The sequence below is a fragment of the Coniophora puteana genome (assembly GCF_000271625.1).
Source record: "Coniophora puteana RWD-64-598 SS2 unplaced genomic scaffold CONPUscaffold_12, whole genome shotgun sequence".
Taxonomy (NCBI): Eukaryota; Fungi; Basidiomycota; class Agaricomycetes; order Boletales; family Coniophoraceae; genus Coniophora; species Coniophora puteana.
The window spans coordinates 86,926-113,043 of record NW_006913064.1 but is presented as its reverse complement, the minus strand read 5'-3'; the positions used below and the strand labels follow the sequence as shown (position 1 = coordinate 113,043).

The 26,118-nt window shown below is 52.8% G+C and overlaps 8 protein-coding genes across 8 annotated transcripts; 6 read left to right on the top strand and 2 right to left on the bottom strand.

The window, feature by feature from the left end:
- Window positions 1-2,408: 2,408 nt before the first annotated feature.
- On the top strand, window positions 2,409-4,076 carry CONPUDRAFT_75839 (uncharacterized protein; the record flags this gene model as incomplete). The annotated part of the gene is made up of 11 exons (XM_007774228.1): window positions 2,409-2,480; window positions 2,569-2,578; window positions 2,700-2,843; window positions 3,032-3,064; window positions 3,097-3,246; window positions 3,307-3,399; window positions 3,460-3,498; window positions 3,665-3,691; window positions 3,740-3,774; window positions 3,817-3,870; window positions 3,942-4,076. The coding sequence occupies 11 exons, from the start codon at window positions 2,409-2,411 to the stop codon at window positions 4,074-4,076; spliced, it is 792 nt and encodes a 263-aa protein (XP_007772418.1).
- Window positions 4,077-5,255: 1,179 nt separating this feature from the next.
- CONPUDRAFT_146127 (uncharacterized protein) lies at window positions 5,256-6,236 on the bottom strand. Its single transcript, XM_007774277.1, has 2 exons — window positions 5,799-6,236; window positions 5,256-5,692 (listed from the first exon to the last, which is right to left on the bottom strand). Exons 1-2 carry the CDS (start codon window positions 6,160-6,162, stop codon window positions 5,502-5,504), a joined length of 555 nt encoding a protein of 184 aa, XP_007772467.1. The 5' UTR covers window positions 6,163-6,236; the 3' UTR covers window positions 5,256-5,501.
- A 914-nt stretch (window positions 6,237-7,150) lies between these two features.
- CONPUDRAFT_146126 (uncharacterized protein) lies at window positions 7,151-8,039 on the top strand (the record flags this gene model as incomplete). The annotated part of the gene is made up of 3 exons (XM_007774276.1): window positions 7,151-7,263; window positions 7,443-7,461; window positions 7,555-8,039. Exons 1-3 carry the CDS (start codon window positions 7,234-7,236, stop codon window positions 8,037-8,039), a joined length of 534 nt encoding a protein of 177 aa, XP_007772466.1. The 5' UTR covers window positions 7,151-7,233.
- A 115-nt stretch (window positions 8,040-8,154) lies between these two features.
- On the top strand, window positions 8,155-9,843 carry CONPUDRAFT_109457 (glycoside hydrolase family 5 protein). Its single transcript, XM_007774275.1, has 7 exons — window positions 8,155-8,297; window positions 8,348-8,416; window positions 8,486-8,807; window positions 8,860-8,908; window positions 8,965-9,161; window positions 9,229-9,404; window positions 9,476-9,843. Exons 1-7 carry the CDS (start codon window positions 8,177-8,179, stop codon window positions 9,673-9,675), a joined length of 1,134 nt encoding a protein of 377 aa, XP_007772465.1. The 5' UTR covers window positions 8,155-8,176; the 3' UTR covers window positions 9,676-9,843.
- Window positions 9,844-10,247: 404 nt separating this feature from the next.
- On the bottom strand, window positions 10,248-12,305 carry CONPUDRAFT_157281 (glycoside hydrolase family 1 protein; the record flags this gene model as incomplete). Its single annotated transcript, XM_007774274.1, has 10 exons — window positions 10,248-10,271; window positions 10,342-10,457; window positions 10,555-10,881; window positions 10,964-11,094; window positions 11,149-11,162; window positions 11,223-11,272; window positions 11,323-11,459; window positions 11,546-11,805; window positions 11,873-12,180; window positions 12,257-12,305. 10 exons carry the CDS (start codon window positions 12,303-12,305, stop codon window positions 10,248-10,250), a joined length of 1,416 nt encoding a protein of 471 aa, XP_007772464.1.
- A 717-nt stretch (window positions 12,306-13,022) lies between these two features.
- On the top strand, window positions 13,023-14,784 carry CONPUDRAFT_129154 (WD40 repeat-like protein; the record flags this gene model as incomplete). The annotated part of the gene is made up of 6 exons (XM_007774273.1): window positions 13,023-13,154; window positions 13,213-13,273; window positions 13,358-13,615; window positions 13,688-14,059; window positions 14,130-14,551; window positions 14,631-14,784. Exons 1-6 carry the CDS (start codon window positions 13,051-13,053, stop codon window positions 14,782-14,784), a joined length of 1,371 nt encoding a protein of 456 aa, XP_007772463.1. The 5' UTR covers window positions 13,023-13,050.
- Window positions 14,785-15,178: 394 nt separating this feature from the next.
- CONPUDRAFT_129151 (uncharacterized protein) lies at window positions 15,179-16,717 on the top strand (the record flags this gene model as incomplete). Its single annotated transcript, XM_007774272.1, has 8 exons — window positions 15,179-15,250; window positions 15,310-15,411; window positions 15,475-15,499; window positions 15,566-15,610; window positions 15,671-15,745; window positions 15,813-15,889; window positions 15,946-16,457; window positions 16,513-16,717. 8 exons carry the CDS (start codon window positions 15,179-15,181, stop codon window positions 16,649-16,651), a joined length of 1,047 nt encoding a protein of 348 aa, XP_007772462.1. The 3' UTR covers window positions 16,652-16,717.
- A 73-nt stretch (window positions 16,718-16,790) lies between these two features.
- On the top strand, window positions 16,791-19,633 carry CONPUDRAFT_139116 (CTP synthase). Its single transcript, XM_007774271.1, has 10 exons — window positions 16,791-16,882; window positions 17,069-17,346; window positions 17,424-17,525; window positions 17,581-17,775; window positions 17,841-18,100; window positions 18,180-18,312; window positions 18,374-18,462; window positions 18,537-18,694; window positions 18,762-19,064; window positions 19,180-19,633. The coding sequence occupies exons 1-10, from the start codon at window positions 16,822-16,824 to the stop codon at window positions 19,443-19,445; spliced, it is 1,845 nt and encodes a 614-aa protein (XP_007772461.1). The 5' UTR covers window positions 16,791-16,821; the 3' UTR covers window positions 19,446-19,633.
- The last annotated feature ends 6,485 nt before the right edge of the window (window positions 19,634-26,118 follow it).

Sequence of the window (26,118 nt, the reverse complement as noted above, 5' to 3'; positions counted from 1 at the left end):
CATCATCATCTACCATCATATGTGCTTCAAAATATCTTCAAGTTAATTCTAAGATAATCACCAGAGACAAAGCCTGCCAAATTGGGCTTGGATAAGCATCAGCTATTTATAAAGAATGTTATTAGAAGATTATTTGAACTGACATCCCAGCACATTTTCAATAATTTCACAATAATCTTGGCAGGGTTATCAAGATTGTTATCCAAAAGCAGCTTTACAATAACTGCTTAAGTAATCTTTCAAGTATTTCAGGCTCCGGTTATTCAAAAGCCAATAGGGTGGTTCCTGATAATTTTTTTGATAACATTTCAAATATCTAAGGCCATTGTTACTTGAGAGCTGGCAAGGGCAGTTTTGATAACACTTTTAGATAAAAACAAGTTATTTACTTGAGCCCAGATAACCCCCATTTAAAATATCTTTTTGATATCTTTCAAATAATAAGTCCATTTTTATCTTGAAATGCTTGCAGTGTAAAGGACTTCGGACGTTGACAAGCGCTTTATAATTCGCACGGGCCTTGCACAGGTGCCTGCTGCCACTTCTGTCTTCATACCCTTACTCCAACATGCTGTATACCTTCAATCACTGCGGACAAACCGCGATTTTCTCGCAAGGACAAGTGAGTAAAATATAGTGAAATTGGAAGCCTTTTGGGCTACATTTCTGGCATAAACAACTTTTGCAACTTCTTTACAGACAGAAAATCCCGATTCACCATACACGGAAATGACCTGCCATAGTCCCATTCCTCATTGCTCCCGCCATCGTCATCGTCGTCATCACCTCCCTCTTACATCCATACCCCGATGTTTTGGTCTAACAGGTCCATCGTCAGCGACATCTCCGAAGACGCCCATGCGATTTTGCGCGGTCAGTCAGGGTCATGAAGATGTGGATTAGCACGACGATGTCTTGTCGCTGTAGACAGAGATCATACATATAATTGTTGGCGCTGGGGTGTATGCGCCCAGCGTGAGCAAGAGGGGAGGAACGGTTTAGCCTGTAGCTGGTTTCAGGCAACCCGGTACTAGGCGCAAGCTGGTGAGCGCGATGCCGGTTGAGCGAAGGGTTCTGGTAGCGGATAGAAGTGTGACGTACGTCTGGGAATCGTGATGTATAGTATCAAACACGAATTACCAGCTGAGCATCCCGTCCAATACATACTTGTGTTCGAGGACGTTGAGGAGCCAAATCCATGCGCCTCGTCGGGATCCGGAGAAGAACAAGGATGAGATAGGCGCTCGGCTGGGTCGGCTCGCAGGGTCGGGACATCGGAGCTTCGGAGTACGGACAAAACCGAACCTCCGCACGCAGATCGATTTGACGCCGGCTCCTCCGACTCAACTCTATTAAAGAGAAACACATACTCGAGCAGCATATACCACTGGTACTTAGCAAAAACGCAGCTCTGATGAAACCGAAAGCAGGATACAGGCTGTGTCCGGCGGCGACCACCCCTATCACAGATCCACCAAAGATCTTTATCAAGCTGACCCCGGTGTTAAGTGTTTCTTCCGCACAGCGAGTCCAGGTAAATCTGCTGTACAAATATTGCGTATGTTATTCTCAGTATTGTGTCACTGTTTCATGCTAATTATCATGATAACCACCAGCACCGGATTGAGAACTAGATTGGGAACAAGCCCCACTACACAAGGACACTGCACATACCGCCGCTACAAAGCGCAGGTGCAGCGTGGAAGACGGTAAGGGATTGCGCCCCGATCTAAGTATGTCCGCGTGCTCTCACCACGTATTATGGACGAAAATAGGTCAATGTCATGATGAGTACAGGTTTTCCCTGTCGTCTGTTGGGTTATACGGATGCATCATAGTCCAAAAGAACATATACACGCGCACGTTAAGAACCTGGCACGAAGGTCCACGCATCTCTTTAGATACATTGCCGTCCAACGACATAACAAAAACGGCTAAGTCTTGTGTCGTACATGGACTCCATAGTGCTACCGCCCGGCCGCCGCTAGACTACGTGTTTCACCTTATCCCAACTGAACGGTAAGTTTGAATGCTTGATTGATTGTGTCCCATCTATGTACAAGAGGGCGACATACTACACTTTGGCCGACAGCTGCAGCTAGTACTACTTCAAACACAGTCCGCAAAAACTACAGCAGTACTGTCCGCCTGAGGGCACACCACCGCCTTGGACAGTAAAAATGGAACACCTATCCGTCCACTCGTCCACATCCAACTCGCCAGGTGGTTTGTCGCCCTCTAAAGCGCCCTTTTGAACGCTCGTCGTGTTATCTTCTATCATAGCCCTAAAACGGATGAAGAGCGTCTGATTGTCATACTTATAGGGCCTCTGATTTAGAGCTTGGCTACTATTCTGGAAGTGACCTTCCAGAGGACTGCAACTCGTTTCAATACCTCACTCAAACCCGATGAATTTCTCCAGCAGTATTGACAGCTACGAAGAGAATGTTTCGCTGAGAAACGTAACCCAACTGAACACAGTACGTCGTGCCCACCCTTTCAGCATCGTTCTGGAGGCGTCCTGGGTTGACAAGTTGTTCATTCACTGACTATTTGACGTTCGTGTAGTATGTGACATGTGCGTACATCCGCGGAAATATGACGGAAAAGGAGCACTAATGGCCAGTGCAGTCGCTTATGTAGCAATATTGGTACGAGTACTGTTGAGGATTGCGCTTATAAGGTTGGCTAATGGGCAGTCCCTTCAAAGATTCATGACACCTTGACGAACCTCGATTTGGAGGTGCGGTATATCTGGAAGGAGCCGTGGAATTGCGTCAAGGTGCTGTATCTATGGACGAGGTACGCGACCTATGCTAATCCGATAGTTGGGCTTGTGTACAGTGAGTAACCTCTCAATGTAATCTTTATCTTCTCGTGATAACCCATTGCGCTATTCAGTGGGGTTTCTACCGCGTCTTGCGAATCCCGTGTGCTCGCATGCAGTATCCGCCATGTTATGTTAGTCCTCCTTTGTTTAAGTTCGCCACAGCAAAACCATCAATCTAAATTTAACGGACCACTTTTGCAGGGATCGATACTTTTGGGATTGTAGTTTCCGAACGTGCGTCTCTTAACATGTCATTGACCTGGAAGATTCCAACGAGATAAAAGTGGTACTAGGGGTGCGGACGTGGGCTTTATGGCGTCAAAGTCGCAAGGTTGCAACTATAATCATGGCCGTGTATACTTGCAAGATCGTTGTAGTGATCTTCCTTATGAACAGGTTCTTGCAAGAGACAACAAGTAAGCACAATCTCTGTTCTGATATGTATAAACACCTTGTTGACTAATTTTGGTGCTAAGTCACGTCAGTACCCGGACATCCCGGCTGCTTTGTGATTGGAAACGGTGTGCTGTTGAGAGTGGTCTGGTCCACGATACTGTTTGCGGAATCAGGTACGTTTTGGACATTGATTCAGATGTTCTACGCTTAATACTGAGCGCCTTTACCAAAAGTTTGGATTACATTTATGGTTGTCAAGTTTTTCCACGATTGTACGTCTGCTGGACATGTCACTGCATGTCTTGATGCAGAAGACTAAAGCCAGCATAGACAAAGGGGGTCAAGGACTTTGTGGATTATTCAAGATATGCTTGATAGATGGTAAGCTCGCAGAATATGTCAAAATTGACCGTCACCTTATTAAAGATATACAAATAGGTTTCTTTTACTACGTGCTACTATCAGGTATGGTATTACAATATATGGCTCTAGTCATAACTGATAACCTTATAGTGTTGGTTATTGTTGTGATTGCACCAAGACAATCGGTGCGGCATTTTAATATGCATTGATGTGATGCCAGAACCCAGACTGACAGTCCCATTGCAGAGTTCAACTTTGGATCTGACGGTTGTACTTTGCACGTACGTGTTCTCACTGGCAGCGACAACGACATTTTTCAGCGATTAGATATGCTCACTTTTGTTTATTCTAGACCTGCACGCATTATGTGCTCCGTGTTCATTGCTCACCTGATGATCCATTTAAGAAGGGCAGCCGACCCAGAATCGAACTCAGAGACTGTAACAACCGTCAGCGGATTGATTTTCCGAGAGGCACACGATATTAGTACTACAGTATAAACCCTTCTTGTGTCAAACTTCCTAGTACTCTTGCCAGTGCTATCACCCTGTTCGATGGTGCATGTTAGCATGGTTCAATTGATTATTATAGTATGCTGCATAAGGGTCCTGGTATGGTACGTAGCGGTAATTATCGTAGTACTGTCTGCCAGGACCACAGGGCGCTCTGCCCTTTTAAGCAAAATGTCACCAGATTTTCCATACTCCTGGTGACATCTTGCTAAAAGACATATCAAAGACATGTAACCGGCGTTAACAATCACTGCATGTCGAGACTAATGTGTGTATAAATTTGGCGGTCGTTGGTAACTGCGACGACACAGGCACTTTTGTCTTGGGCGTGTTTGGGATACCCGAAGGACTGAAGGGCAGTCACGTAACGATTCAGCTAGCCACGATTCGGATGCGCCTTATATGCAACCATGATAATAATAAAAGCCGAGATAAGAACAAAGGAACACTCGATAACATAGACCAACTAGATCCGGATACAATACGACATCAGAATCCCAGCCAACGTGAACATAATTGCAACGTGAACATACCTGTAGGCTGGAGATGCTAACATGAAGATATGAAGAGTGGTCCGTGCCCTGCAACGCATGCTCTAGATAGCGTAGGAAGGGACGGTGGGCTTCCCAAGGCTCGACTGGACTCAACTCGCGAAAAGTAACTTGGAAGGTTAGATTAGATTCGATGACTCATTTCAGCTTGGAAGGTTAATAGTGTTGCTTAGGGATGAGCTATATGTTCCTGAGAGGCAGCGCGTACATGCGTTGACGAGTGACCCGAGGGGCCCCGAGGGACTAGCCCGGACTGGATACTCTGAGCGTTCAGTGGTTGTCTTCGTGGCTTCGTACTTGCAGTACTTCAAGTGGACCCAGACGCGGATGTCCATCCATGTATGGGATGTACACATGCGTTGTACCCGTGCGCCACAGAATCACACACTCGAGGGTATCTGAAAAGCTTGAAACTGACGCAATAGATGGATAACAAGATAGAGTGTTTGGACAATCCGTGTTCAGCGTCTGATCGAAGAGTTGGTTGAGTCGCTGGGGTGAGGGAAAGAGGGGCTTGTCCACATTTAGATATCTCCAGACTCACGAGTTGGACATCGAAGCAAGCATCGAAGCTGTTGAATCCATCTACCCACTCAAGCTTCGGTCGATGGCAAGTCTCTTCATTGTATCACAAGGTCAAATAAAACTACTATGAAACCCACATATGTGATGTGTAGAGTCCGAGTTATAAGCAAGTATTGTAGCTGATGGGTACAAACATTAGAAATGAGTATACAGGGGTGCTAACATATCGACGTATGGACAATGAAGCGGAGATACTGGTACAGTGAAGGAATAAGTGGATGAGGTGAGAGTCCTGTTGGATAACGCAGTCAATGAAACCTGAACCTATGTCTTCCGTTTGCTCAGTGACGCAAGCGCTGCGTCTTTTGCCTCTTGTGCGCGTGGTTTGCCCACGCCTGTGAGGATGATTGTCGCGTGGAGTTGTGCTTGGGCACGTTGGAATGAGTAGGAACCCGCTTTCGTGAGTCGAGCATGCACCGGAGGCGCGCAAGGGAAGGAGAAGAATGCGTTAACGCCTATCCGGTTTGTACGTTGTGACGTATCGCGGCTTCATCCCTATTGATGATCCGGCAGCCATGGATCAGTATCGTGGGGCAGTACGCATTGAGATAGTGAGCGTACCGTACTCCTCCTCAATCATCTGCCTCAGGACCTCCTCATGTTGTTGGGGTACGAATTGCTCGAGGTTCGCGCTGTCCCTCCCGACATCCTCCCAGTCGTCTGCCGAAAAGCGTGCTCGCTGGGTGACAATCATGACGCCGAAGTCATCATCGCGGAACGCAACGAGCTGGGCGGCTGTCTTGCGGTGCCGCTTTTTGAGGTAGTCCATGAGAAAGACGCAGCACGCGGCGGCGTCTAACCGGTCGAGCTTCTTCTCGGGATTGAACTTGAATGTTTTTGCCAGGAGCCTCATCTCGATCTCCGGCCGGGGGAGAGCCCACTCGACGACCTCCGCCCAAGGAAAGAAGAAACCGCCGAGCAACATGTTGAGATGAAACGCAACGAAAGGAGTGGGATAAGGAGAGAAGCACGGTCGGCGGGTGGGCCTTGAAGATGAAGGAAGGAAGGTGGGGGATCTGCGAGTTGGACGAGGAGATGAAAAGAGCGCACAGAAGGGGGGCAGTGTTTAAGGCTGTTCCGCACCCTGGGGAACCGAGGCGCCTGATAGAAGAAGGGACCTCGATGATGTGGGTTCCATATTCGCGTTCAGAAATGACTTACAACAACCAGGGTTCTCGGCGGGTGGGAGGTAGTGGGGCGCCGTAAGTCGCTTCTCGGTGACGTCGGACTCGGTCCGATACTGCGTAAACTTTACAGTGACGTGCGGTAATAGGCGGCTTAATGCATTTCTTCTCTTTAGACACCTTCTCCTCGTTCTCGTCTCCGTTTTGCATACGAAAAGCTGGCAAGCGAATTCACTCTCTGTATATTGACAAGAGGGCCCCCTTCTTCGCCACCCCCGTTGTCTTAGGGCTAGTGCCATGCTCAGACAGACATGACCCTTGCTCAACGGACTGATAACGAACTGCCGGGGCCTAGTCATTCTTGACATGCTTGACAGTTGACACTGACACTTGTGCTTACCCGACGATCAGGACGGATGCTGTCAACTCACCATAAAACCACGCCATTTGAAAGTCACATCTATTTCCCCCTCGAACACTATTGTCAAGGGCAACCTGTAGTAGCAGGCATGCAATGGTGAAGGTGAGTGTTTGATTCACCAGACCGACGCCAGTCTTACTTGTCGCTGAGTACTAATATCATGGTGTCAAGTGCACCGAACGCTTGTGGAAGTCCATCAGAAACTAGGACCTCGCGGGGGCCAAAGGACCTGACCTGGGTCGACAAAGGAATGGTCTCGGACGCAATTCATTGACTGTTAGTACTCCCGTGCCGACTAGAATGGCTGATCGGAGACCCATTGACGAGTTGAACAGTTCGTATATGCGGAACCTTTTCTGACAACCATCAACGCTAGCAAGCTTAAGGGTATATTAAGAACGTTCTGCACAGTGCGTTACAATGTCCATTCGAAGGTCTTGCCGCCCAACACATGGCTGGGGTGACGAACCTCGAAACTCATGTTCATTCTCCCTTTTGTCCTGTTTCTCAGTCAGAAAAAATGTATCGCGACAGTGCCGTTGCTCACATGTGTCTCGGGAAATGACGTATGGCCAACATGTTTATCTCTGCACATCGAGATCTTCGCAGGCTCGTGCAGTTTAATCGGCGATATATCATAAGCAACGAACGTTTCTTCAGGTCTATGTCATCATTGTCGGTAAGTAGCTTCAAAAACTTTTCATCCTTCGTCGACCTTGGGTAACTTGATTACGGTTTTGGACGCTGACGCATTATTAGATCCCTCATGAAGTCGAAGTGGAGACACCGAAGCATCTCGTTGGACAAGCGTGCAGCTTTTATGAAGCTACCCCTATACATGAGCTCCAAGTTAGGCACCATGACTACGCTGGCCTGTTTGAGGCTTCTGGAGCTGGACGCGATGAGTCCCCGTCTATGGTCAGCTATTTTCAGGACGCAGTACGGCCGGTGAACATATCTAGCGCAGAGCTCCACGAGGAAACTTCCGAGGAAGTCGCGAGTAAGGACCGTCAACGTGACCAAAAAGTGATCGTGTTGGACGTATCTGATCCCAAGGACTCGTCCCTCGATTACCCTTGCGTCGGCCCCCATGCGTCCTACGCCGATACTCCGATCCTACTCTGCACCCTAGGCATACACCGAGATGTGTACCCCGACGCTCCTTCTTGTCCTGGAGCCCACGGGCTGCTCGGAATGACCTCGGTTGTCTCTGGGAGTTTGTGTTCCTTTAAAACCTCTTGTGAGAAGGCCACATGAGTAACATGTTAAATAGCGATATTTTTGGCCCTCGTTCTCGAGGCACGCTCGCAGGGGCCCATAAAAGCGCGATTCTCGACGGTTATGGGTAGTGCAACAGACCTTCGTGTTTCTTCCCCGGTACACGGATCACCGAAATGGCCTTCAGGACACTCCTCGCATTCGCTGTTTCTGCGTTTGCCGCTACCTCTGCCCGGGCGCAGTTCAACTCGACGTTCAGGCCACTCAGGTTTGCTGGTGTGAACATTGCTGGTTTCGGTCCGTGACAGCCCTTGCTTGGGATTTATGGCTTGCTGATGCGTTTGCAGATTTCGGTTGTGCCACCGATGGATACTGCGACATCACCCAGGCCACTCCTCCCCTGCTTCAGCTCGGAGGTGAGATATTACTTCCCTTATCCCTCAGCCGAAATCCAACCTCGAATTCACTCGCGCCTTTCCTCCCAGGCTCCGACGGTGCGGGCCAGATGATCCACTTCTACAACCAGGACTACTACAACGTCTTCCGGCTGCCCGTCGGGTGGCAGTACCTGACGTACAACCAGGAGACGGGCACGCTGAACGAGACACAGTTCGCGAACTACAACATGCTCGTGCAGGCGTGCCTCGACGCGGGCTCGGACGCGTACTGCGAGATCGACATCCACAACTATGCGCGGTTCAACGGGTCGATCATCGGCCAGGGCGGGCCGAGCAACGAGATCTTTGCGGACCTGTGGTACAATATTGCGTCGTATTGGAAGGATGAGTCAAGGGTTATCTTTGGTGTGTAAGTGTAGCTCTTTTGTGTTGTCCTGGCGCCAGGCGTTGATGTTCGCTAGTATGAACGAGCCCCATGATATCCCGGACATTTACACCTGGGCTGAGAGTGTAAGTCAAATTCCGCCTTTTGGTCTTGTACATGCTGGCTCAAGGTGCTTTGAAAGGTCCAATATGCCGTCACTGCGATCCGCGACACCGGTGCTACGTCCCAGATCATCCTGCTCCCCGGTAACAACTACACATCTGCCGAGGCCTTCGTCGAGAACGGCTCCGCCGAGGCGCTCAACAACGTCAAAAACCCCGACGGCTCAATCACCGGCCTTGTCATGGACGTGCACAAGTACCTCGACTACGACAACTCGTGAGTGCTTGACATTCCATGCTGCTATGCTTTCCTCATCAGAAGCTGATACTTGTAACCTGAACAGAGGCACGAACATCCCCTGCGTGACGAACAACATCCAGTCGTCCTGGGCCCCGCTCTCGGACTGGCTGCGCGCATACGGCAGACAGGCGCTCAACACCGAGACGGGCGGCGGCGACGTGTACTCGTGCGTCGGCTACCTCTCTCAGCAGGCTGCGTACCAGGCCGCCAACTCGGACGGTATGCTTTATCTCCCTCCCTTCCTTCACTTGTGGATTCCAAGCGAGACTGACGCACGTTTCCTTGCCTAGTCCTCCTCGGCTACCTCGGCTGGGCGGCCGGCGGCTTCGCGACGAGCTACATCCTGACCGAGACACCGTACTACAACGGCACGGCGTGGAACGACACCGTCACCGTCGCATGGGCGCTCTCGCCCGCGACGAACGGGCTCGTGCAGTCCGTTCCCGGCATCGGCCTAAGCCCGTGGTTCAACTCGAACTTCACTGCATAAGCTCGACATCGGTGCTTTGGGTCAGCTTCTTCGTCGTTTGACTTATTTTCTTTCGTTGATGGTATCCCTCTCTCTTTTACTGTATCGCTCTCTTTTCCGCCGTCGTTTAGTCTGTAGTATTTATTCTCGAGACATTTACAGAATTGAAAATGTACTAGTGAACATTTGAACAATCTATATTTGAGATCGTTCTTCTGCACATTCGTACGAACAAGTCCATGGATGGTCTGATTGGAGGGGGTAGGGGTTCGCAGCGCTGCGCCATTTTTGAGTCTTCCAAGGTCTACTTATCAAATAGATGTGATTATTTCCGCTTTCAAGATTGTGCTTGGAGGCGGAGGAAGTTCAACCAACATTGACATAGTCGCCCACGAGTCTTAATGAATTTCTTCGGGTATCATCACGCGACATGTCTACTGTAATCTCAACTGTCTGTTGAGAGCGGCCCTGCAGAGGCAAATCGATAGCTTCACGCTGAACATTGTTATCTTACACACGTACACGACGAGATACTGCGACTACAGAGTTTGGCCTTATTCGGGTATAGCGAAGACGCTTGAACTTAGCTACCTCTACTGCACGTGGGTTTTGAACCACTGGTGACGGCGCGTCAGATTATTGTTCAAGTTCGCAGGAAAAAGTGGTGGACGGGACAGGGAGACTGACCTCGGAGACAAACTTGGCTGAGTCCTTCGGGTACCGCTTCATCGTCTCGTAGTCGACGTACGTCACGCCGAACCGGGGACCGTATCCCGCCGCCCACTCGAAGTTGTCCAGCAGGCCTAATCACACACGCATCAGCATCAACGAGCGAATAAACACAGCGTGATATCGCAGCACAGGCATCCATGCAGCTCGAGAAAGAAAAACGCGACTCACTCCACCCGAAATACCCTCTCACATCCGCCCCGTCCTCATGTATCGCCTTAAGCATCGCCTCCTGATACTCCCGATGATACGACACACGCTCCGTGTCCCGCAGCGCCTGCTCGCGCGTGAGGCCGGACTCGCCCTTCACGCAGAACCCGTTCTCCGTGATGACGACGGGCTTGCCGTAGCGCTTGTGCACGAACCCGAGCAGCTTGCGGAACCCGGGCGCGTATGTCTGCAGCCAGTCGAGGTCGCCGACGGGGCCGAGCTGTGTGCCGTCCGGCCGGGTGTGGGTTTGTTTGATTTTGCCGTTGAATTCGTCGGCGCCGCCTTCCTCTGTGTGGTGTGCGGTTCCGGTTCCGGTAGGGTGGGTGGGGTGAGTGAAGGAGAGAAGAGAGAGAGATAGGGAGGTACGCACGGACGAGGTGGCTGGTGTAGTGGTTGAGGCCGAAGAAGTCGGACGAGTCTTTGACGACTGCGATTTCTTCGGCGGTGAACTCGGGGCACCTGCTCCCGATCATCTTCTTCAGCGCGTCGGGGTAGTACCCGCTATGGAGGTGTCAGTGCGATCAAAGTGAACGGTGCTGATGACGAGGAGCGTACAGGTAGATCGGATGCTAGGGAGAACAGAGGCAGTTAGGAAGGAGCTTCGTTAATTTGGCATAACGAGGACTTACGGCAAACCAGCCCAGCCGGACGTCGAATGCGCGTTGTGTAGCAGCAATGTCTACAAGGTATTGGTTATCTGGATTGAATATCGACGAAGACGATGTTCACCTTCAGGACTGTCCGAGTACGGCTCCCACCAGCTCGCATCGAGCGTGATCCCGATGGTCCCCTTCTGCGTTGGCTGGAACTGGTCGCGGTAAAGCTTGACGGCATATCCGTGAGCGATGAGCACGCTGTGCGTAACACTATGGCGCAATCATCATGAGCAACACGACAAGTCATCGGTATAAGGCGTTATTATTATTATTATTATTATTAAGAAAAGACGTACATGAACGGCTCTGTCGACGAGTCCCCGACTGCGGACTTGTTCCTGTCACTGCAGCGGCCGGGCGCAAAATACCCGACGCCGTAGCCAAGCGCAGCGATGCACCACGGCTCGTTGAAGGTGATCCAGTGCTTGACGATGTCTCCGAGCGCGTCGTAGCACACTTTGGCGTAGTTGACAAAGTCGGGCACGATCTCGTCCTTGTTCAGCCAGCCGCCGTACCGGTCGTGCAGGTTCTGCGGGAGATCCCAGTGGTAGAGGGTCTGTTCGCGTGCCACGGACCATAATAAGCCTCTTGTTCTGGCGCTGCAGTCGCGAAGAACAGCTCACCACCCACGGCGTTATCCCGTTGTTCAGCAGCTCCTGCGCAAACGTGCGGTACCACTGGATGCCCTCCTGGTTGACGGGGTCGTCGCGCCCGCCGAGCGGGATGACGCGCGACCACGAGATGGAGAAGCGGTAGGCCTGCGCGCCGAGGGACTTGAGCAGCGCGATGTCCTCGCGCCAGAGGTGGTACGAGTTCGTCGCGACGTCGCCCGAGGCGCCGCCCTCGGTCTTGCCTGGCGTGTGCGAGAAGGTGTCCCAGATGGACGGGAGACGGCCACCCTCGTTGTGTGCGCCTTCGATTTGGTAGGAGGCTGATGCGCGAAGCCAAGAGCGAGGAAGAGGGCGATGTTAGATAAGAGCACAAGAAGAAGAGCAGAGAAGACGGACCTGTGGCGAAGCCCCAGGTGAATCCCTTTGGCAGTTTCTGCGCAGACATGGTGGTCGTCTTATCGGAGCTGGTTTGCTGGTGTCGTGCTAGAGATGGAGAAGGGGACGGAACGGGATGCACAAATGTCTCTACCGCCGGTACTATCCTTAAGTACGTATCCGTATCAAGCAGTAGCTGGCAGGCCCCGCGTCACGAACCCTTGTCACATGGGCGGGAGGGCGGCGGGGTATCATCGGTCTTTCTCTCGAGGTGCAAAAGAGGAGATTGGAGTGGGTGCGATAGGGTGCAATGTGAATGTGGGGAAGTAGCGAGGGTCGCCGATCAGGCAGAAGTCATACGCACGGAGAAGAGGATGATCCGTTGAATACAGTCGTCTTCGATGGTCAGTCCTCCAGCGAGAATATTGGCGGCTTAGCGCGAGACACAAGCGACTCATAAGCGTCTGCCAGCTGTCCAGCGAGTAGGTGAAATTCCTTGTTTGCCTCTGTCGACGTGTAAGCACCGCGATACAAGTATGCACACATTCACATGAAAGTTGAGAGCACGCGTTGATAAAGCCAAGAGCCGAGCCGACGTTTGCGCAGCGTGGCGTGCCAGCGGGGAAACCTGAAATAGCGCAGTCGAGGGTTGTTTGTGTGTGTTGAATTCTAAAGCCTCTGCCTTCCTTTTGCGGTCCACCCCGAATTCAAACCGCCACGAGACTCCTGAAGACATAACTCGATCGGACGCGATATCCGACACCCGACACGCCCATTCTCTGAACGAGTAACTTAATCATAATACTCAGCTACCTATGATTCAGACAGGTCTCATCCAAAGCGCGCACAATGACTTGGTGACGGACGTCTCCTATGACTTCTACGGCCTACGACTGGCCACCTGTGGTCTTGACCAAAGGTAAGTCCCTTGGTACCTTTCAATGTGCCCTCTTCAATACATTCCTGTCGCATCGTAGAATCAAAGTCTGGCAAATAGACGAAACCAACGGCACCTGGCGCGTCGAGGACGACTGGAAGGTACGCATATACACATATCCTACTTCGCTATCCCGCCCCTGCCCTACTCCCCTTTTCTCCGTGCTGACGTGCACCATTTCGTAGGCACACGATGCCGCAATCTCACGCCTCTCGTGGGCCCATCCAGAGTTCGGGACCATCATCGCCTCCGCGTCGTTCGACCGCACCATCAAGGTCTGGGAGCAAACCGCGGGCGAGATAGCCGCGCAGCCGAATGGCTCTGCCTCAAGTCCAGCAGGAGGGTCGTCGTCAACGAGGTGGGTGGAGCGGGCGTCGCTCGTGGATGCGCGGGGGACCGTGCGGGCTGTCGAGTTCGCGCCGAGACATTTTGGGCTTAAACTGGTACGCTCCCTTTTCTGCCCGCCTACGCGCTCACAGTGAACGCATCGTAACGCTCAACACGGCCATATATAGGCCTCCATCTCGTCCGACAACCACCTCCGGGTCTACGAGTGCCTCGAGCAGACCTCGCTCGCGACATGGCAGCTCGCAGAGGAAGTCGACGTGCTCCGCCTCCCGTCCTCCTCGTCCCCATCTTCGCACTCCGTCGCGTTCGCGACGCCCACGCAGACGCATGCCACGCTCGAGGGCGCGTCTGCGTCGCTCGTCGCACAGGCGATCCAGCAGTCGCAGGCCCCGCCGGCGCCGGCGCCATCCGGCCAGCTAGCCGCGCGCCCCGGGCTCGGCAACAGGGAGGCGGACGGCGGGTGGGCGCTCGCGTGGTGCAAGGAGCGGTATTGGGGCGAGGTGCTCGCGGTGGGTGCGGGCACGGGTGGGGCTGTCAAGGTGCGCTGTGTTTCCCCTCCTTTGTATATACATATACATAGCGCGCAGAACGCTCATAACACCCATCCAGATCGTCCAGCTCTCCTCCTCCCGCCGCCCAACCACCCTCCTCACGCTCGACCCCGCCCCGCCCCTCCTCCTCCCCTCCTCTGCGTCCGACAGTGGCGCCGCTGGCGCATCCGGTGGTACACCCGGCGGGGCCGCTGCGGAGGACACATCGGGGCGCAGCGCGATCACGTCGATCGCGTGGGCGCCGTCGTGCGGGCGATCGTACCATCTGATCGCGACGGGCGGGCGTGACGGGCGTGTGCGCATCTGGAAGCTCGCTCCGCCCGCTGATAGCGACGCAGGGCTGGGCCTGGGCCTGGGCGGCGAGATGGATGTGGACGGGTCGGAGCTGGGAGGGGGCGAGCCGCGGTGGAGCGGGAGCGTTGTTGCTGAGTTTGATCAGCATAAGAGTGCGGTGGGGCGGGTTGAGTGGAATATTACGGGGTGCGTTTTTGGTTCTGTGGGTTTGCTGCGGGGTGCTGATTTGTTGATGCGTTTGACGGTGTGGTGTGTATGTGTACAGGACTTTGTTGTCGTCGGCGGGCAATGACGGGCGCGTGCGGCTGTGGAAGGCGTCGGTGGGAAACGTGTGGAAGCCGGCGGGGAGCATCGGCGTCGAGCAGGGTGAGGATGCAGCGGACGATGTCGATATGGACGGGCATCCTGCGTCGAACTAGAACGAACCTTGCTTTCCTATGTGGATACCTGAACACGAACTTGCTGATATCTCTTTGATCGTCCTTTCAAGTGGAGGCACACACGTTATTGAGTCTGCAGAAAACTACGAGATTTTCACTCATGTCATAATATGTCGCTCGGGGAAAACGGCCCGCGGCCCCGCATGAACGCATGAATGACCCCTTTCTCCGCTCTGGTTGATTCTCACCGCCAGTCCGTCCCGGAGCGTCGCGTTCTCAAGAGCACAGCAGCAGATTTAACCATGTATCCGTTTCGTTCCTCTCCCCGCTCATGTCCGCAGCGCAGCGCCTGACCTCGCTTGCCTCCCATCTCTCCAGATCACTGCCGCCGTCACCGCCGTCGAATCAAGCAAACTTGAACGCAAAGGCTAACATGAAGGTTGTCGTGTGCCGTAATCTTGGGGAGGACGCTGTGGGGATTTTGAAGGCCAAGAAGGAGCTTGACGTGTGTCTTGCTCATTGCGTTGCTTGATGTTCTCCCCTCGCTGAGTGCAAGGCTTGCAGCTGGTTGTATGGCCTGGGCCGGACGATAAAGCCGCTGATCGGCGGTGGCTGCTTGAGAATGTGGAGGGCGCGGTGGGGGTTATTGTTATGCTGACGGATAAGGTGAGTTTGTTGCATTCATGGTAGGGGTGTCAGGATAAGATGCGGGGGGCTGACGGTTTTCAGGTGGATGATGAACTGCTGGATGCAGGTTAGCTTGTCTGCGTGTTGCTACTGTGCTTATATGGGGTCATCTTACTCTGGATGTGTTGTCCAGCTGGCCCTTCGCTGCGGGTCGTGTCGACTATGTCGGTTGGGTACGGTACGTCCGCAAAGTATACATCAGGATTGGTGTTGGGGCTAGAGCTCACCGCTATTACAGAACATGTTGACCTGAAAGCGGTCGGGCGACGTGGTCTGAAACTGGGATATACCCCTGATGTGCTCACAGAAGCAGGTTTGTCTCCCCACCTTTCTCTTGGAGTTGGCTAATGCCGAGCTCATCCATGGTCTGACACAAACAGTCGCCGATCTCTGCATCATGCTCGCCCTGATGGCCTCGCGAGTCAACAATGGCGTATCCATCGTCCAGGCTGGCACAGTACGCGATAACATGTCTTCTAACACGCTGTCATTTGTACTCAAAATATCATGTAGTGGAGAGACTACTCCTGGAAGCCCTTTGGCTTCTGCGGCCCCCAGCTGAGCACCACCTCGCCCTCACAAACGCGCACAGCCGGCTTCCTCGGCTTCGGGCGCATCGCACAGGCGACGCTCCGCCGCCTCGTCCCCTTTGGCATCACACACGTCCTCTACTCCGGCAACCCCGGGTCCCCGCCCGACTCGGAGCGGGACGCAGCGCTCCAGACGCAACACAACCTCAGAGAGCTCCGCAAAGTAGACCTGAAAGAGCTCGCGCGGGAGAGCGACGTGCTCTTCGTTCTCGCGCCCGGCGGGCCGAGCACGTACCATGTCGTGAATGAGGAGTTTTTGAGGGAGATGAAGGAGACGGCGGTGCTGGTGAACGCGAGCCGGGGGACGCTGGTCGATTCGGAGGCGCTCGCGGAGGCGTTGGGCAGGGAGCGGCCGAGGCCGTTTGGGGCGGGGTTGGACGTTGTGGAGGGGGAGCCGAATGTCGGGGCTGAGCATCCGTTGGTGAAGGAGCCTAGGTGCGTTTAAGAGAGATATTGGTCGCCAGGTGCTGATGGTTTGGATTTGGGGCAGATGCGTGATCGTGCCGCATGTGGCGAGTGCGACGTTCGAGACGAGGACGGCGATGGCGACGCGGGCTGCATATAACCTCGTCGGAGCGCTGTTTGATGAGCCTATGCCATCTTCTGTCGATTTGTCGTCTTTTCAGTAGTGAAGGGCAGTAAATAGCCCCTGTGTTTGATAAGATGTGCCGATAGGGTGTTGTCTGATATTTGGCGGATCTAAAGCGCGTTTCAATTAGTGCACTTGACTCAAAATTTTGACGCGTCTCTTCTTACGTCGCCTTTCCTTGTACTTGTCCCGCGTTCGTCAACAGCAACAATGACAAAGTACATCCTCGTCTCTGGCGGTGTCGTGAGCGGTATCGGGAAGGGTGTCATCGGTGCGAGGCAAAACTATCACTGCACGCATCCAGCAGTCATTCACGCTCCAGCACCCATGTTGCCTTGCACTCCATACCGTCTTACACGACGTTACTCACCGCCCACCCACCTCTCGTTCCTGACCTTCGTTTCCCTGCGTATGATGTTGCGCGACGACGACAACCGATAACCACGCTATCAATCAGCCTCGTCGACGGGCCTGCTGCTCAAGACCGCGGGCCTCAAAGTGACCGCGATCAAGATCGACCCATACATGAACATCGACGCGGGTACGATGCGCCCCACCGAGCACGGCGAGGTCTACGTGCTCGATGATGGCGGAGAGGTGGACCTCGACCTCGGCAACTACGAGCGCTACCTCGACGTTACGCTGTCCAAGGACAACAACATCACGACGGGCAAGATATATCGCGAGGTGATCGAGAAGGAGCGGAGGGGGGAGTATCTAGGCAGGACTGTGCAGGTGCGTTTCGGCTGCGTTTTGCGGGCGGGGCTGGAGAACTTGTGCTTATGGCTGGGTGTATGCGTGTGGGTGTGCAGATCGTGCCGCATGTGACGAACGCGATTCAAGACTGGATAGAACGCGTGTCAAAGATTCCGGTGGATGACACGGGCGAAGAGCCTGATGTCTGCATCGTCGAGGTATGCCTTCACGACTTGACGGGTTTTTCAGGATCGCTTGCTCAATGATATACAGCTGGGCGGTACGGTCGGTGACATCGAGTCGGCCCCGTTCATCGAGGCCATGCGGCAGTTCCAGTTCCGCGTCGGGCACGAGAACTTCGCGCTCATCCACGTCTCGCTCGTGCCTGATATGCACGGCGAGCAAAAGACAAAGCCGACGCAGACGACCGTGCACGCCCTTCGCGGGCTCGGTCTTCTTCCTGATCTCGTGCGTTCCCTTCCCTCATCCATCCTCTTCACGTCCAATACTGATCCAATCTTACAAACGTTCAGATCGCATGCCGCCTCCTTCTTCCTCAGCCGCTCGCAGACGACACGAAAGCCAAGATCAGCATGTTCTGCCACGTCTCATCCGAGCAGGTCTTTGGTGTGCACGACGTCTCGTCGGTGTACCACGTGCCCCTGCTGCTCCAGGCACAGGGCATCCTTCCCTACCTCCGCCGGCGGCTCAACCTCGCGAGCCTCAACATCACGCCCGAGATGATAGAGCGCGGCACATCGCTCGAGGCGCGGTGGAAGGGGATGTGCAAAGGGTGCGTGTTGTCAGCCTGCTGGTTTGTACAAGGGCCGTGCTAACAACACATTTTGGCGTTGTTGTAAATGAATGGATAGGCAGGAGCGGCTGTTCGATACGGTCAAGATCGCAGTCGTGGGCAAGTACACGGACCTGAAGGACTCATATATGAGTGTGATCAAGTCGCTCGAGCACTCGGCGTTCCGCGTGGGGAGGAAGATGATCATCGAGGTGCCGTTCTCCCGTTCTTTGCTCCGTCTGGGATATGGTTGAGCTGACATGGTATGTGCAGTGGGTGGACTCGTCGGATCTCGAGCCTGAGACGCAGGAGACGTCGCCGGTGAAGTACCACGATGCGTGGCGCGCGGTCGTTGGCGCTGGGTGCGTCGCCCCTTCTTTATGATCCTTCATCTTCCCAGTGGGGAGATCTGACCGTAAACTGTGATCGTCCGCAGAGGTATCCTGATCCCTGGTGGATTTGGCCAGCGCGGGACAGAGGGCATGTTGCTCGCCATTAAGCGCGCGCGCGAGGCCAAGGTCCCGTTCCTGGGCATCTGTCTCGGGTTCCAGATGGCCGTGCTGGAGTACGCGCGGAACGTGCTCGGGGTCGATGGTGCGCTTCATTCCCTTTCTCTCTCTCAGGAATCAACGCTCGCTAACCACACTTGCACGATACGCAGGCGCCCAATCGACCGAATTCGACACGCAGACGCCGGAGCCGTTCATCATCTTCATGCCCGAGATCTCGCGCACGCACATGGGCGGGACGATGCGGCTCGGGCTGCGCCCGACGGTGTTCCAGCCCGGCACGGAGGGGTGGTCGAAGGCGCGCGGGATGTACGGCGGCGGGGAGAAGATCTGGGAGCGGCACCGACACCGGTACGAGGTGAACCCGGAGAGGGTGGGTGTGCTCGAGGAGGGCGGGCTGTGTTTTACGGGGCGGGACGAGAAGGGGGAGCGGATGCAGGTGTTGGAGATTCGAGGTGCGTTTGGTGCTCTTTCACACGCACCCGTTCCAACTCTGGATTCTTCTATTATTCTGTTCTATTTGGTTTATATGGTGGGCTGACTGTTGCATGCGGCGCAATTAATTACCAGACCACCCGTACTTCGTGGGACTGCAGGCGCACCCCGAGTTCTGCTCGCGCCCGCTGAACCCGTCGCCGCCGTTCCTGGGCTTCGTCGCTGCCGCATGCGGGATCGGCGCGTCGGGCGCGACGGTGCTCGAGGAGGTGCTCGGAGCGGCAAGGGGATACGTGCCGCCGCATCCGGCCGCGAGCATGGTGGGCGAGCAGAAGCTGCGGGAGGCGACGCAGGAGCATCTGGTGGTTAATGGGAACGGGGATCTGTCGCATACGTATTGAGCGTGCGCGAGGCGGCAGTTGGAGGAATAAGGGAAGGATGTGTATGCAATAGAGTATGAGGAGAATCAGCTGCCGCTTGATTCTTGGACCGTTGTTCGTCTCAAAAGTAGAAAACTGGATCTTGTGCTGTTAGAGCATTTGCTTCAAATATATTATAATGACCCTCGACGCAGGAGGGCACGCCAGCGAAGATACATTCCTTGGTTATGAATATTTAAATAACTCGTATCCTCAAAATTATGGTAGGCTTTTGTTGACCAAATTTTTGTTTGACGATTTGATGGTAGGATTTTCTTTTTGATCATGGCCTGTGGTGCACATCCCAAATAAATCCCGAACGTGGCAGAACACTACGTGCTGAAAATCTGCTGGCTATACGTGCCGTTGTCTATCGTGCATTTTTGTTCTCAGCTAAGCCCTCGGGAAAAGTCTGATTTGCCAGAGCGTAGCGCGGCGTGTCTTGTGGTTAAACATTTGAATAGGGATTTACTGATCAGACGTTTTAAATAATAATGTACATCAAGTTACAGCCATCAGAATGTCTTATCATATTTCATAATAGCTCGTCCTTACTTCAAGCCACTTCCTGTGCTACCTGCCTGAGTTCATGAATGCAGGTCATTGCGCCTCGCTCTTCAAACCCTGCAGAATTCACGGTGTTGCTTGCCAACATCTTCTTTTCCTTGCTCTTGCTAGCTAAATGAAGCTGCAGGCGTGATGCCAGAATTGCGTGAAAGATGGCCTGAAAACTGTGTAATTTAAAGTCAATCACTAGATTAATCGTGAAACAACATCGAGTGAGGAAATCTTACAGAGTCAACCCTATATCAAATCCGTCCTATATTACTGTACCATTACGACCTTAAGTTCACGGTGGCGTGGGAAATTATTAAATTAAATTCCGCCTGTCCACCCCAACAAGTTCAACGGGTAGATGGCCTGGTGGACATTGTTCGTTTTCAGGAACAGAAAAAGTTAATTATCACACTATTTCAGGTCAAACAATCCTCTCAACCTTATCCCGAAGTGAGAATATCATCATGAGGGATATCAGTTAATGAGAACGTTTATGAGTGTGTTTGTATATTTATTTTATTCTTGGTATGATTTTGTTGTTTGCACATCTGTCCACCTCTCTAAGTTCGGATGGGTTGGCCGAGGGTGGACTGTCCACCCTAATTAAGTTCAGTTCGAGCCCCGGGTGGACAGGGGACGAACTTGAGGTCGTAATGGTACAGTACCTGAATGAGCTTCAGGGGGTGGGATAAGGTATAACGAGGCTCACTGGTGCTCGCATCAAAATAACCATGCTAGCAGTCGATAAGACTTATACTAGCGTGAGTGATTGGGAGGAAAAGCGCTGACAAAGTTTTTACTCGCAGGTGCTGCAAAGGCAGTACAATACTCCGTCGCGTACCATGACCTTCAAGAGAGCCGAACGAGGTCTACTTCTCTCAATTCAGATGATCATCAAAGTGAACACGACTAGACGTTAGCGTTAGATATGAGAACTCCCAAGCCAAAGTAAATCTGTGACCTAGCTCCCAGATAAGCATCACAAGGTATATCCCATACACAAATCTTGGCAGCCCATTTATGATGCAAGCTGAAATGTTCGGGGCAAGGGAGCTCAGTACTTCAGGAACAAGTCATCAATTTTGGATATTCCAAGTATCTCTTGCTGACAGACTTACCCCTTGATTTGGTACCGGAAAACCCAAGAACGAATCCGGTTGTGATCAATTCAATCTAGATGAGTGGTTTGCTTCAGACGTATCGCATGAAGTGAACCATGATACGTACAGTGAAGAAACATGTCAATATTGTAAGGACAACCTTGTTGCGATTCCACAAAATATAGGTGCGCAGGGCAAAGAGTCCTGAGGTTTGAATGATAGAAAAAATACATCTTCATCTTCATATTCATCGTGTTATACCTTCCAAAACCCATAGTGTAAGAATCTCTAAGACTAGGCAACACATCAGTCAAATACATCAAGCACTTCATAGAGAAGTTGTCTCACGACGGTTCACATCATTTAAAGACAAGCATGCCAGTGTCTGAAGGATCTAATTCAGTGACATTCTTAGACAAAGGTAAATAACTAGCCTTGAGCCCAGTCCCGAATGGAAGTTGGACTTGAAGCATGTATCAGCTTCAGCTCAAACCAAAGTAAAATTGGAAGCTTACAGAGAAGGACCAGGAGAACTGTTGGGAATGCACTACATCGAGTAAGAATATACAGTATTTTTCCTAGTCTCATTCCGTGTCCCATCCATAAATACTCCACCTATAAAAACATAAAGGCGTGTTACAGAAGAATCCTGTTAGTAGATTTACCTTGTCAGGGAGCGTGATGAGAAAGTCATATAACTTCAATTCAAATGAGCTGTGTAAAATGTTGGTTTAAGGTACTTTGATTACTTACAATGAGCATGCCAATGGAAACTGAGCAACCCTGGCGTGAGCATGAAACTGACACTTGATAGTATACTTACCATCCATGTACTGAGTTGCGAGATTTGGGCTTAAATTGTTGAAAGTACGAGTGGTACTTCACCCTTTTACGACTTCTATTGGTGTATACCAGGGAGTCTCCATCACTTAGGCAATGTTCCTCTATGAGGTCTACAAGTAAACACCACCATTCCGTTCTATATCGGCGCTCAACGTGTGTATACACTTAAGCGCCTCTTACGTACTCATGACTCGTCATGGCCCGCTGCTGTTGCACCAGGCCATGTGGACTTGTAGCTAGACGTCCATGCTATGCGTGGTTTAGGGCTGGCTTGTTACAAATACGGTAGTAGATTCACACGCTCCATGTATACTATATATACAAGTCACTACCATGAATACATTCCTAAGTCTCTTCTACTCGAACGACTACCATCGTCACTCGCAACCAAGCTCTACAAGCTTTACTCAAGTCTTCAAACACTTAGCCCGGTGAGTACGCGCTATCATAGGATTCTGCTATACTCGCGTATCGTGTCTTCAACAGGTTATGAGCCCCGCGGGGTGTGGCGGGATCTTAGTGTACGAGTAGTGCCTAGTAGTACATAGGGATGTAAATCCGCAACAGTGTTAACCGAAGCGGTGTTACCTTTCACCCACTGGTGTTAACCAGGGTGAGCAGGAATAAAGGGGACACCCTCCCGTTATGCGCGAAGCGTCGTCACACGGTGGTGGGAACCCTTGATTGGGTGAACCGCCGGTACCTAAACCCGTTAGCCTATACGCGGCTCACCTGGGCACAGATTGTAAATCGTCATGTGAACAACGCTGATGTGTTCCAACAACCCCAGATTCATCAAATATGTCTACTTCTGGCAACAACCAACTCTCAGCCACCGCCCAGGTCGTCGGCGTCTACAACGGCGTTGACTATACCGGTTGGGCCATTCGGATGAAGAACAACATCAAGTCGTCCGGTAATGGGCGCGCTCTCCGCGAGACACGCGCTCATTTGCACGCCAATACGCCTATGAACACGGCCACGGATAGGGCTGAGAGGGGCAAATGGGAGGACGCAAACAACACGGCTATGGGGAAGATCCTGGAGTGCATCAGCAACGATCAGCTTCGGCACCTCGCCGGAGTTGATGAGGCCTTGGTCGCCCTCGACATGCTTGAGACCCACGCTGCCGCGAGGGGGATCAGCACAGCGATCAATGAGCTGAAGTTAGCTCTCAACACCCAGATTCCAGGTGACTCCAACCCGAACCCGGCGATCACCAAGATCGTCGCCTCTCTCGACCGGTACGTTGGCTTGGGCGGCACAGTCCCCGCTTCCCTCGCCAGCGCCATCCTTTTCTCCAAAATCCCACCTGGCTACGAGGCTGCAAAGCACGCCATCAATGCGGCGACTACCGGGCTGTCGACTCTTACGAGTGTGACGGTCATCACGCGACTGCAATCCGACTGGGAGTTACGCTCCACATCGCAGAAGAAGAAGAAGGCTCCTCAAGTCAAGGAGGAGCAGGCCAACAAGGCCAGCTCCGGTATGAAGACGTACAATGGGCAGACGTCGTCTAGCGGCAATGGCAAGAAGGCGCGGAACGGCAAGAAGGAGCGCAAGGGGCAGCAGGGTCAGCAACAGCAGCAGGGGGCGGCTAACGCCACATCGACTTCGTCAACCCCAGCAGCTGCCAGCGCGCCGGCGGTGCAGCAGCAAGCGCCGGCGCAGAGTACTCCCGCTGCCAACTATACGTCGACAGCGGCATTCCAAACGCCGCCTCAATACCACTTCGCCCACGTCACTGATGGTCCGTTCACGGGCCCAGAACCGGCACTGGTGTTAACTGAGCCGGCCCATGATCCGCGTAAGCGGTCCCACCAACCCGCCACGGCCTACCAAGGTCGCGGAACCAATCCAGCGCCCGCATGGGGTCCCGCCAGCGCTCTCAAGCGCCAGCGGGACGAGGGTTTAAAACCCACCTATGAGCGGACTCGCGTAGATCTGCTGTCCATGGCGGGAGAGACTCCGACCCTTATGAGTCGGATCTCCATGGGCTCCTCGCCTACTCCGCCTCTGTTGGCTCGTATCAAGCCAATAGAGGAACCATCTCGTAAGCCACAGGTGTTTCAACCGCGTGCTATGACTGATCCTGCCACTTGGCTAGGTGCTCCAAAGCGCACCAAGTTTTCTGACTGGAAGAAGCAGAAGCTTGGTGACCGGCTTGCAGCTGGAGGCTCCTACATATCGGACGCTCGAACCGGCCACAATGGCTGGCTCAATGCCGACGTGTACGCGCAGTACCAGCGCGACTCGGAGGACATCCGCCAGTCCATGGCGGCTACCCCGGTCAGGATCGACGAGTTCAGTCAGGAGGAGGAGGACAACTATGAGGAGTTCGCGGGCATGTCACTCCACGAGCCGTCTGAGGACGGCCGTTATACAGAGAAGGCGGTGTCCCTCGATGAGGGCGTCTGGTGCGCAACCAGTTTCTCCACTGCTCCCGGCTACTCACTTGGTGACAAACCCTTTACAGGTGAACCATATGTAGTCGGTAGTTATAATTCGCGCGGGCTGGTGAATAGACAATGCGTGCATTTGTCAAACCAAACGTGTGAAGTATGCAGTGAAGTCTCATTGGTGGTAAGAAGCCCAGAACGTGAGAAGGCTCTACATGAGAAGGTGCATGAACACTATCCAATCGGATGGGTTCTTGATTCAGGTGCTTCCACGCACTTCACGCCTCATCTCTCCGATTTCTCGGAATTTGAGGATCTACCTGAGCCAGAACAGTTTACCGTCTCAACATCGTCCGGATCTACCCAGTGCACCGGAAAGGGTACCGTAATCCTTCGTCACAAGGATACGCGAGGGAAGCAATGTACCACGCATATATACCCTGTTTTCTACCTACCTGGTGGTACCGTTCGAATGCTATCGACGGGCCAATTTTGCCGGGAAGGGAATCTCCTGCGAGGAGACAAGGACAAGCTTGTGGTGCTCACGAGCAAGTCCGCCGAAGTGGTGCACGCTACAGTGTGCCCTGGGGGGAACCTATATTGGGTTCACTCATCATTAGATCTGCACCAGGCTCATTTGGCTGGTGTTATCGGCATGACAAAGCCCGATTTCAAGATCTGGCATCAACGTCTGGGCCATTGCTCGGATGAGGTGCTTCGTTGCGGACGGAAGACCATCGAAGGTCTACCAACGAACCTCAACTTCCCGCCGCCTAATCTTAGGCAGCTGTGCGAGGGTTGCACCCTTGGCAAAATGACCAATCGCCCGTTCCCACGAGACGAATTGAGAGTTACGGACTTTCTTGGACTTGTCCATGCGGATCTCAAAGAGTTCTCGGTCGAGTCCTTGATAGGAAAGAAACGGTATGCACTCATCATGGTCAATGACTGTACTGGCTACTGTTGGGTCACTCTGCTCCGTCAAAAGAGCGAAACCCGTCAAGCGGTGGCCACCTGGTTGGCGTTTACGCTAAATCAGTACCATCGCTCTCTTCGGATGTGGAAGTCTGATGCAGGGGGAGAGTTTAAATCGCGAGAGTTTACAGAAATGTTACAATCACGTGGCATCAAAATCCTCACATCAACGCCTTATGCGCATGTGCAGAACGGCAGGGCCGAACGGATGATACACACAATAACAGAAAAAGCTGAGGCAATGCGGCATGACGCCTATCTGCCGCCGTTTGTGTGGAACTTCGCTATCGAACACGCAGCACATGTCTATAACAGGACACCGATGAAGCGACTGAAATGGAAATCACTGTATGAGATTGTGGAGGGTGAAAAACCCTGTGTCGATTACTTGCGTGTCTTCGGTTGCTTGGGCTACGTGTATCTTAATCCAGAGGAGCGTGCCAACAAGCTCGTTCTGAGATCTCACGTGTGTATACACGTCGGAGTATCGGATTCTGGTAACAGATACAAATTCCTAACCGGCGACTGGAAGCTTAAGATCACCACGAACGTGGTGTTCGACGAGATGACGTTTCCAAAGCGACACATGTTCTGGCATCGGAACACCCAGCGCTTTACGCGCTTACCAGAGGTGGATGTGCTCGTACCACCGCGGAGTCCTATCAAAAACGACTTTCCGCCACTTAGTTCGGAGGATGCACGACCAGCTCCTCCTGCTGCACAATCACCACTACAATGGGACGATGGTGAACTACCGGCCGACGGGCCACGTAACCTGAG